The 11,553-nt window shown below is 35.7% G+C and overlaps 1 protein-coding gene across 3 annotated transcripts in view; it reads right to left on the minus strand.

The window, feature by feature from the left end:
* Positions 1-10,859, minus strand: part of ptprc (protein tyrosine phosphatase receptor type C) — a 20,847-nt gene extending 9,988 nt beyond the window's left edge. Inside the window, exons 1-14 of one of the 3 annotated variants that reach the window (XM_030726951.1) lie at positions 10,479-10,858; positions 7,262-7,276; positions 5,751-6,156; positions 5,457-5,591; positions 5,238-5,270; positions 4,732-4,992; positions 4,398-4,637; positions 4,195-4,305; positions 3,854-3,991; positions 3,585-3,743; positions 2,864-3,016; positions 538-746; positions 350-410; positions 119-227 (exon numbers count right to left, since the gene is read on the minus strand). In XM_030726951.1, coding sequence (XP_030582811.1) covers positions 119-227; positions 350-410; positions 538-746; positions 2,864-3,016; positions 3,585-3,743; positions 3,854-3,991; positions 4,195-4,305; positions 4,398-4,637; positions 4,732-4,992; positions 5,238-5,270; positions 5,457-5,591; positions 5,751-5,973 — 1,832 coding nt within the window. In that variant the 5' untranslated portion in view covers positions 5,974-6,156; positions 7,262-7,276; positions 10,479-10,858. Of the gene's footprint in view, positions 1-118; positions 228-349; positions 411-537; positions 747-2,863; positions 3,017-3,584; positions 3,744-3,853; positions 3,992-4,194; positions 4,306-4,397; positions 4,638-4,731; positions 4,993-5,237; positions 5,271-5,456; positions 5,592-5,750; positions 6,157-7,261; positions 7,277-10,478 lie in introns of all 3 variants that reach the window. The other 2 variants (XM_030726952.1, XM_030726953.1) reach the window with 2 other exon arrangements.
* Positions 10,860-11,553: the final 694 nt, after the last annotated feature.

Below are 11,553 nucleotides of genomic sequence, written 5' to 3' on the forward strand. Positions count from 1 at the left end.
AAATTTAAATGAATAAAAAAATTGCATTATCAACAGAAAAAAAATAGTTTACAAAGTTGGAAGCAGACCAAAAGAAAAATGAATGCAGGAAACAATATATGTGAGGAGGTATCCTTACTGTGACTTTCTGCGTTTTAAAATGTAGATCTTATAGACGACAAAAAGCAGAGCAAGAGCGGTGATGATGATGAGGAAGACCAGAAACCCAATAACAGCTTTGTCATTGTCTGTGAAATAATATTGAAAATTACATTTATGGAACAGATAAAATTTTTAGAAATATGTGTGTATAAAATGTGTGAGAGGATTCATCTGATAAAAATGTGTCATGAATTAAAATAGAACATACAGAGAGTATCAGCTTTTTTTGTTGTGGGGGGGCTCTCAAAGCGTTCATTGAAAGCAACCACCTTTAAAGACAGAACATCAGTTCATTAGGAATTAAAATATTCAAACAGTAGGTGTTAGACAAAATAATATATCACTAATTTCAGTACAATAATTTTTAATAAAACCAAAAAATAGGATTATACAAACCTTGACATTGTAGGTCGTAGAGTAGCTCAGATCTGTGAACACATAATTTGTCTCCCAGGTCTCTTTTTCCTGTGGTTTATCACCAGCTTTATACAAATGTACTCTGTATTTCACCTCAGGTCCATTTAAAGTTTGTGGTTTGACCCAGGTTACTCTAATTGTATTATGATCCTGAACAGTCAATGTCAGATCCCTGACAATTCCAGGTCCTGCAACAGAATTTAAAAAAAAGCATTTTTAAAAAATAAAACACTTGAAGTTAAGTTAATTTGTTATGACAGCCGTTTTAATGCTATGTTGTACTGGTTGTCATGAACATCAGTAGTAACACAAATACAGTTAAAAAATGCTAAAAACAAAAAATAAAGGTGGCTACTTTTGATGTTTTCAATTTGTTTATTATAAATTCAAACTTGTATTTAATTTATTATTTGATGTTATAAATTGTGCTTTGTTTTCATGCTGCTGACCTGCAATTTTGATGTTATTAACACATATCTAAATGAAAGAAAAATCAAAGTGTGTGAAAGCAGAAAATAAAATAAATTATGAGATGGAAAATGATAAGCAGACAGATTTTATTTTATTTCCTATTCTGCTGGAGAGTTAATGCTTAATGTAATATTATATTAGTTTTATTTCAGTCAAGACATTTTTAATTAATTAATTTTCTGAAAATTACAAGTAGGAAATAACTGCAGAACTAAAGCAGCAATTAAAGTTTAAGGAAGTCCAGTTAGAGAAAACTTCCTCAAAGGTCCAAAATATCATAAAGTTTCACATGCATGATAATGCAATACAATATAGTTTGAAGGAATCTAACAGTTGTATCAGTGTCTGTATACAGTCAACAACTGGCTGTCAAAGAAAGAAAGTGCAAATCAATAGTATTTCAATACTGTTCACAGTGACCTGGAGGGTCTAATAATAAAATAACACTCAGAGTGGAAACCTCCACCAAGTCCACTCTCTGGGCAGTCTTGATGATACCTTCTTTAAAGATATCACACATTTTGGGGTCAACTTGAAAGAAAGACAGATGTGAAATGTAAAAGTGAGGTCAGAGGTCAAATTTAACATGATAGTTTAAATCTTTATTTTCTATATGTTGACAATACACACCACACTTAAGAATCATAGTTTCTAAGTTAGAAGGCTTCTTGTCAATTTTGGACAATAAATCATGAAGTTGACTTTGAAGACCTCGGTGGATGTAAGGCAAATTTTTTATGTTAACATGACCCCACTCTGCAGCCCTACAAAGTTTTATCCGAATTCATTCAAAACTCTTTGAGTTATCATGTTTACAGAGAGAATGACATGGAAAACCTACTAAAAACATGACGTCCTTGGCAGAGGTTATGAGGTCTGCATTCAGAAATTTACAAAGAACTTTTGAAAAAGCTGTCTTCAAATAAATTACTTAATTTAAATAAAATTATGAAAAGTGTAGTTTGAGTTTCCCTTTTCTCTTTTTTACTTAACTACATTTCACATGTGAACCATCAGCTCCTCTCTCTGAGATTGGACTCTATGTTTCCTGCGTTGTGAGTTCCTGCAGTAACATCAGAACCACCAACACAGCATAAAACTTCATGGAAGCAGATCCTGATCTGTGCTCTGTTTATGGCTCATTTAGTGAGTCATAGATACACAACAGCAGCAGCACAGATCACAAGTTTTACAGTTTTACTACTTTTTCCATTTACTGCCACCATCTTTGATTGTTAACTTGGCGATGGTGGGGCTGCTCCGACTTTCCGAGTGGGAAATCAGAGTTGAGAGACTTATTCTGGAACGCACCAGATATTGATGGACTGTTTTTTTCAGTAGAGTTGTTTTACTCTGTGCAGTTTTTGAGTCAGTGAGTTACACAACTCACTGAATAATTACTAGAATAATTACTGTGATTCTGGTATTTTTAAATATTTCCTTTCTCTAATGATGAGAGAACTGTTTTAATAGTCAGTCATTGCTCATTGGAGAGAGTGATCGATAAAACAGTTTCTGATAGAACAGGATAAAAAGAATCTTGTAATTTACATCATTTATATATGTAAATATATGTTCATACTAATAAAGACATCTTAACTTAGCAATTCATAACACTTACTATATTAATGTTAGATCATAACCACATGGTTCATAATTCAGTTTGCCACCAAAATGCTGGCACAGATATTTGATATTTGAGAAAGATATCAACATTTACATCTGTCAGGTTATGTGGATAAATAAAAGCAGAACATTGTTTCATATTAATAAATAAAAGGTAGGCATTTTATATTATGTAAGTGGGTAATGTAATTAATGTTTGATTACTTACTTCCAATCTTAGTTTCCAGTTGAACTTTAGTTCCAGTAGCATCGCGAATCTCGTTGTTGTATTTGGGTTGGACCTGACAGGTATAACTTTTATATGGATCCAGTCCAGTAATCCTACATGTTCCTCCTTCAGGTGATAGTTTTGTGCCTGTAACTGTAACATAATTTCCATCAGCTGTTTGTGGAGTCTGATTAAATCAACATCACCATCTTAAGAAACTTCCAGTGACTGAATCTGAAGTTAAAGTTTCACAAACATTCATCAGCTGGTTGTTCTGTTCATCAAGTGACCCATAAACTGACAAGAACTTATGCACGATAATCACCCACAGTGTGTGTTACTGCTGCTGTAAAGCACTGATTCTCAATCTACAGGCTTACAGTATAAACTATGTACGTACTGCACAGCCAGCAGACCAAGAAACTGCTTATGTTACTCTTTATGAAGGGAACTGTTTCAAATCAGCTTCTCATCTCAAACAGAAGATTTTCACTTCAGACAGATCAGAGTTTCTTCTGTGGGAAAATGTTCACCAGACTCTGACATTTCAGTGTTTGTTCTGTTTATATTTGCTGTTTATTTTAATATCAGTGTACATCATTATATGAATTTGTATTTGTTCTGTTATTTACAGATTAGTTAGGAATTGTAGAGATTTCATCCTGAAAATAAAAACTGTAAACTAAACACAGAAGTACAGTAACTGAACTGTTTCACTTACCTTTAAGTGGCTGACCTTGTTTATGACCATTTTTCTGACAAATGCAGTCATAAGAAAGCTTCTCCAGTTTGGGTTCTTTGCAGTTCTTACTGGTTGTTTTCCAGCTCAGCTCAATGGAATTGTTGGTTGTAATGTTCATTATGTTGTTTATTGTAAGATCTGTTGGAACACAGTAAACATCAATAACAATGAATACAGTAACTTTTCATTTGCTTCACTCTAAACTGTGAGAAAAAAGTTTCACTGAGGTAAAGGAAATATCAACAGACCACAATCAACCCTGAAGTGGATGGGTGGAGTTGTCTTATTTGTGGTGTTGTTGTTGTCTGAGATCCGACCAGTACAGTTGTAGTCTGTGAAGGGCTCCAGCTCAGACAGTTGCTTCACATCATCAGGTTTACCTTTTTCTGAGGAGACAAAAATGATATACATGTAGCTCAGAGCATATGAGGAAGTTATCTTTTGGTTTTAGATTCAAATATGAACTCATTCAAAGGAAAAAATCTGAACAGATTCACAGAGAACACAAAGCACTCACTCCTCTTACACTAAAAGACCGTTCAGAGCAAATCTTCTTATAATGTAGCTGACACTCCGACCTTGCACTTACCTGAACAGGTGTAACTAACTGAGAGATTTTTACACTTTGGTATGTCTGTTTCTATTTTTGCAGGAAGTCCAGGGGATTTATTCTGCTGTATTTCATTAGAATTTAAGAACTCTGTAGAAAAAAAAAATGAAAAAAAAGGAACAAACATAAAACATGATTAAATTAGCTCTAAAGGTTATGAATTTCAAAGCAGAGGTACATACCAACACTGATGTTTTTGATGAAGCTAAAGGAAGAATTCACACAGGCTCCTGAAGTGAAAGTTATGGTCAAATCTGAGCAGATGTTCTTGTTCGCAGGTCTGACACAGAATGTTTTCTTGTCATTGCTGCATCGCTTAACTGGAAGGTTATCTGGTGTTGATATTGAAGAGCTGAGGTCCCAATCACTTTCATAACAAACATGTTCAGGGATGCAGTATTTTTCTTTAACGTCACCTTCACCTAAAATACACAAGTGATGCACAAATGTGTCAGTTTTATAAAAAGTCTCACAGAAAGATTTAAAAACACAAAAATATTAATTATTTGTACTCACTCATTTTATCTGTTTTAGTTTTATTTGCCTGAGAGTTACAGAATATTTCTTTGCCATCAGCTCCGATAAAGGAAACATTATGGCTGTATTCAGTACAGGGCTTCAGGGGTTTAGTTTTCCATACTGAGTTTTGAGTCGAGTTATGAACTTGGATTTTCTCTACAGTCTTCGGTCGGCCTTCAAAAACATTTATGTTGTAGTTACCGGGACGATTTACTTCAAACTTCAAGAAGGACCTGTGCTTTGTGACATTGTAAGAACCTGCAAAACCAACAAAATGTTTTTTTGTCAATTTAAATCAGTTTATTACATTTTTAATCTCATATGATTTCTTCATGCAGATATTGACCATGGTCCAGTGCACAGTGAAGATAAAATACATTCTTTATACTCGTTGTAAAAATATACTTTTACTGAATTCATCATAAAGTCAGAGAGAAACGCTGGACACCAACATTAGTGTTTGAAAACACTGAATGAAAATGATCTTTTAAACTGATACTCACACTGTGGAGGCTCAGAATCTGGTGCTTTGGGGGCTAAATGATGAGATCAGAAAAGAATAAAACAAATCATTAGTATATGATTATGCAACATTAGTATTAGAATACTGCAAAGCACCTTTCTAGTACTTATACCTCTGCAGTGCTGGTGATCTTTGTCTATACTTGTGTGAATTTAACAATCTTATCAAAGTCCTGTATAATAAAAAACACACTTCCAACCTTTGGTGGTCGTTGACACTGTGGTGTTGGTGCCTGGATGTGAGGTCTGGTTGTGAGAGGGTGTGAGGCTCTGAGAGCCTGGATGGGTGCTGGATGAATTGGATGAGGATGAGGTGTTTGCAGCAGAATCAGTTGCTGTTGGAGAGCATGTCTGAGGTCAGCTTCAGGCAGAAAAAGCTGACTGCCAGCAGTCTTACCTTAAATGCTGCTTAACTAACAATTTAGACCTTTGACTAAAAATATGGCTAAAATCAAGAACTAATGCAAAAGTCAAACTGAGTCTGAATACATTACCAGACATGATAGTTGAATTGGCTGCTTGAAAGGAAGAGTTTGATTGGAAGGAGGTGTGATTTTTCAAACTAGCTGAAGAATTGAGGGTAGCTGATACGTCTGTGATTTTGGTAGTAGCTGCTGATGAAGCAGATGCTGTCACTGCTGTGACAATAGCAGATGCTATGGAGACTGAAGGCGAGGATGAGGCTGACTGGCTTTTTTCGACAGAATTTTGATCCATGCGTGTAGGTGAGGGCGAGAGTGGTTGACTTGTTACAGGATTTTGATCCTTGCGTGCAGGTGAGGGCGAGGGTGGTTGACTTGTTACTGGATTTTGATCCTTGCGTGCAGGGTGAGGGCGAGGGTGGTTGACTTGTTATAAAATTTGTGGCCATGCGTGGAGGTGAGGCGGTTGAAACATTTTCTATCCAAGAAAGAGAAATAAACATGACATCAAAATATTTGTTTCTTCAACTGTAAAATATGCTTTGTGTATCACCTTCCTTCCTCTCTGCATAAAAATGCCATCATACTTATCTGTCCTTCTCCTCATTACATCGACACATTTGTTCAAGATTGACTAACTGATATTATACCAGTGACCTATTATCATTGTGATAATATTATTCCAATAGCCCAAAACTTATTATAAATATAGTAAAGATACAAAAGAATCATTGACTTGAAATACAAACTAAAAAACAAGCAAAAAAAACAAAACAAATGATGATGATGAGAATAACGTTTGACAGTTATTATATAAGCCACGATTGGTGGAAATAAGAAATAAGTTATCAATGCATGAGAACAGAAAAAAATCTGGTTTTAGTGTAAAGTCAGACTCAGTGTGCAGGGACTCCAGGCCATATTAGACAGGAACTCAAAACATAAATACATTTCATTGTGTGAACAAACTTTGGATTATTACATATAACTATATCTGTATAATTAAGTATAATAAAAGTAATAAAAGCAAGTATAATATGAATAAACCTTCTACCCACACTGCTAAGGGTCTATCCCCAGAGTCATGGTATATAGCTCGAGTTATGTGGCAACTTAATTTGCTTTAGTTCACCTTAAAAGCAGGCAAGAAATAAATAAATTGAAAAACTTGTTAGTGTGCAGTCTTTGATTACCACTTCCTGATGGGGAAATCAGTAATGCAAAATAGTCACTGTATGAAAATTAGAATTTCATGAATCTTTGGCCCATCAAACTTATGGTGAAATGAACACAAACAACAAGAAATTTTACACATCCTGCAGAAACTTAATTAGTTTTTGTTTTTGGTGTTTGCTGTTAAATCTTTGGTTGAGTCATGTTAGTTAAATGGAAGCCACTGTCAGTCAGTTTAAGTAAGAGGATTTCAGAATAAGTTTACCTATAAAGGGTGTGCCATGAAGAGATCAGACAATATAAAGAGTGTGAGGCTGAGGGAGTGTGACAACATGAATGAAACATTCTGATACCTGATAAGAAGCAAATTATATAAAGAGAATATCATCACAAAATATATTGGTACTCACTTGAGACATCGTTACCTGTAATTACAACAGAAAAAAATGTGTAAATCAGTGTTATTGTCATTAAAGCATTTATTGTATATATAAAAAAACAAAAACAAAAAACAACAACCAGTTATTTCTAAGCATCATCTCCATCTGATCAGTTCAACAGGGTGAAACATAATCAGGTGAAGAGAGAAAAGATCTTTTTTTTCTGACATTGTGTGGACGAGGTAGTGCTGTGTAACCTGGTTGCTATGACACTGAGACAAGAGCCACACATGCTATATGTGAAAGCAAACCGCAGCTTCCTGCAATGCACTGAAACAGTGAACCACCCCATGCACCCATAATCACTGGCACAAACACAGGCAAACAAATATACTTTGAACAAAAAAGTTTCACCAAAACTGGTTTAAAATAATATTTATTGTCCATGAAATCCTTTTTTTTTGTTTGTTTTCTAATTTCAGCTGTATTTTATTTTCTCTATATTTTTGATATTACAAAGAATTAAACTGAAAAAAAGCAGAATAAAACATAATTACGCTTCAAATGTGCTTTTTGGTTTTGTCCATTTTGTTCTTCATAAAAATAGAAATGAGAACTGAATGATTGGTGATATGGGACAGTCAAACAATGAGTGTCAGGATGTGGTTTGGCGCGTTGTTGTTTCACTGAATCGTGCAGAGATGCAAACCCTTTGCAGTGACATTTCACCACCTCTACAAACTCATCAGTTATTAGTTTTGAGTTGACTGATTGGAACAGGTTCAGTGAAAGGTTTGAGGGATGTTTTGCTGCTCCTTTATTTGTATCATAACTACATGTATTTTAAGCCCAGTAAAGTTAAACCTTGTTCTGCACTATTTAAAGTCATTTTCATAATGGCCATGTTTGTTTTAAGTATTTCTAGGTTAGTAGGGTTTTTTTCTTTTAGTGTCCTTTGGGTACTTTCTGTTTCACTGTCTTCAAGGCAAAGTATGACATGAAGGCACAAACAGTTAACTCAGTTACATCAGCCTGTCCAGGTAGGAAGAGTTTTGTTCAAGTGAGACAGAGAAAGCAGAAGAAATTGAGGAAGATGGTGGTAGAGGAAGGGGCAACAATACAGAAGAAAGTCGACTGTCGGGCATGACAGCAATTATAGTTTAGTGACAATCGCAGCTCAAACACCACATGGTTATCATAAAGAAACTGATGCAATAATTAGCTCTGTCTCTAATGCATTCAGTTTCTCTATCAGTGTGTATTTTCTTTAAATCAGTCTTTTTTCTAACGCTCACATTTTTCATTCACAGCAGAACCTGCTTGGTGAGAAGCACTCCACCTCGCAGAAACTTTTTTTTTAATCATGCTTAACATTTCTGACCTCACTTCTTCATTTCAGACCCTGTGCTTCCCCTTTTTTTTCTCTAGTCATTTGGCCATGCTGCGCCTCAGTCTGCTCAGCTCGCGCTGCTCTGCTCTGCCAGGAAATGAAGGCAACTCAGAATGGAACACGGAAGTGGTCAAACTTTTTGATCACACAACTCTGTCTTGCTGCTGCTAAAGCAGGCTGCTTGTTAGGCAGGGCTAAGTTTCTCTCGCACCTTTTAAGCAAAAGAAACGTGAACCTTTGCATTTACAGCTGAGCCGATACTGCATGTGTTCTAACTCTTTAAATCAAGAAATAGCAGGAAAATATAGAAAAGATGAACAAGCTGAGTGGAATTTTAAATTATTTTTAAATGCAGTTAATATTGAAACAAAAAAATTATATATTAAGAAGTGGGTTTGCATTTTTATTTTAGTTCTGGTCTTTTGGCCAAATGTCTCTTAAATTTAGACGAGACGTTCGTCAGGTTAAATACTGTAACAATTAAGTGTAAATTTATTGGTTATTCAAAAGTGTTCCTAAAGTTTCTATGTCTAGTTTGCTGGATATAAATATTAATATAAGATAAAATCAATTGTTATTATAGAGTCTTTTATATGCTATAGCAGCATATTTAGATTCCTTAGTTTGGTAAGAGAAACAATATTTGGTGACTGTAAGTTTTCAGAATTGTAATCTGATCAATGGTTAATGGAGTAAAGTGGAGGTTTAGTAGGGTAATTTTACCTACTAAATTTGGAAATTTTATTTTAGAATGCTTTTAATTTTGTTTTAATTTTGTAAAATAATGATTGCTCAATCAAAATCCCTGTTAACATATTCATAAAGAAACAAAAGTCTTGTTTTGGGGTGCCATGATGAGTCACCTCACATAGTAACTGAGAAATACTGTATGTTAGAAACAATGATAATGAGGTAATGATAATAAAGTGAAACAAATAATGCATTTCAGCTCAGCTCTTGGGTACAGAGTACAGTAGCAGAACTCTGAGTGATACTGTGGCAGTAAGATGGGTCTGACTGGGCATGCACATATACTGTATGCACATGCACACACAATCAAATGTTCATCATATACAACACTCACAGTCACTAAGGTTAAAGTGAAGAGCATGCAGAGCCACACCTCAAATGCTCTCATCTCTGATAGACATAGCCCCCCCACCCCCACCCACCAACCCACAGTTACTCGTATACCATACACAATCACACCTCCACACATGCACGGTGTCAAAGCAGAACAGAAACATGATTGTAAAAATTCCCAGCTTTGTACCAAATAAAAGAACATGTTTTAAAGAGTGCCTTTTCCCTATTAACAGGCATCTTTGATTGAACATAAGTGTTTATTCTATTGCCAAAGGGCCTCAGAAACCTGTCACTTTGTTAAGCTTCTCACATCACAAATGAGTGCTGTTCCTGTCTGCTTTTCTTGGGTTTGGAAAATTAACGTGAAGTAGCACAAACACGGATGCATCTCAAAGGCATGCTATACTGTAGCTTGTCATCCCTGCCCTCGGTTTTTACTTTAAATGATTACATTTTGTGTGTTGATGTTTTCTACTTTTGAAAAGTAAAAAAAAAAAAAAAAAGTCAAGCTTTTCCACTGACAGATTCATGTCTCCATCACACGCATGGAAAATAATTCTCACAAGCACAATCCTAAAGTCAACATTCAACTTCAGAAATAGTTAAGTTAGGGATGACACTTTATCATCTACATGATTTGCATTTACAGACTTTTTTTGTTGCTTCTCCTCAGTTTACAGACACAAAGAGACACCTTTGTGAAACACCAGAGTCCTTCCACAATCTTTCTGTAAAGAAAGCTACACATTAACACTGGAAATGGTTACTTACAGTAGGTCACACCGATGATCCCGGCCCAGAAAAGCAGGATCTTTAGACCACAAAGGCCTGCCATGTCCAGGAGTTAGGGTGTGTACAGTCACACACCGTACAGCGAAGACCAGCAGGCAGACGAGTACACGCCAAACTGAAGCTTTATTCCCAATTCTCAACTAAATTCAAACCTAACATATGAAAAGCTGTCTTTTTTTTAAAGCTACATAAGTTTTCTGTCTTATCAGTTGACACAGCTTCCTGGACTTGTTCCCCAAACCCTAAACCTCGCCTCTGGTTTCAAGTCAAGCAAGTGATGAGTGATGTCACACCAAAAGAGACTGCCTTCACCTTAACGTTTGCTGTCAGGAAGCTTCATTTCAGCTACGCCACCAAGAACAGGAAGCCTTTGCTCATCTAATCTTCACTTGAGTTTGCTCAAGTGTGAAATCGCTCTGACTTATGAAAAAGGAGGGTGATAGTTATCTATACGATGAATTCAGTTTAAGGGTTGTGCCTTACATGTTAGGCTTTTGAAGAGAGTCATAACACGTGTGTTCAAATTCACTGGGTAACATCAGAAAGATACATGGAAGACAAGAGTGATGTTAACACACTGAAGCCTCCAGTTTTCTTCCTGAGTAATTTTTGTTTTGTTTAACTTTGACTCCTCGTGAGAAATTTTACATGTGAGACATGAGCCATGCAGTAGTGAAACTTCTTAGAGCGCCTCGTCTTTTTCACTGACTCCTCCCTGCACTTCAGCTTGCAGGCCCACAACTGCTCGTCCATGTAGTCAGAGCTAACGAGAAGCTAACATTGCAATGTGCAAGAAACCAGAGGCAGTTAAACTTGTTTCTTTGTTCTCTGTTTTCTCTTCTCGCCTTCTAAAGTGAGAAAACATGCAGCCATTGGCTTCAGAAATAAATTTCTTCATTTCTGACGTTCATCCTGTGTGAAATACATTTATAAGAGCTGTTAGATCTCTTCAAAATCATCGATTGTGCATGGTGTTTGATCATCATGCTTTGCCTTGGAGCCCAAAAATGCTTTACTTCTGTTTACATACACAAGAAAATAGGGGATAAAAGAG

The sequence above is a fragment of the Archocentrus centrarchus genome, chromosome 4 (assembly GCF_007364275.1).
Source record: "Archocentrus centrarchus isolate MPI-CPG fArcCen1 chromosome 4, fArcCen1, whole genome shotgun sequence".
Lineage (NCBI taxonomy): Eukaryota > Metazoa > Chordata > Actinopteri > Cichliformes > Cichlidae > Archocentrus > Archocentrus centrarchus.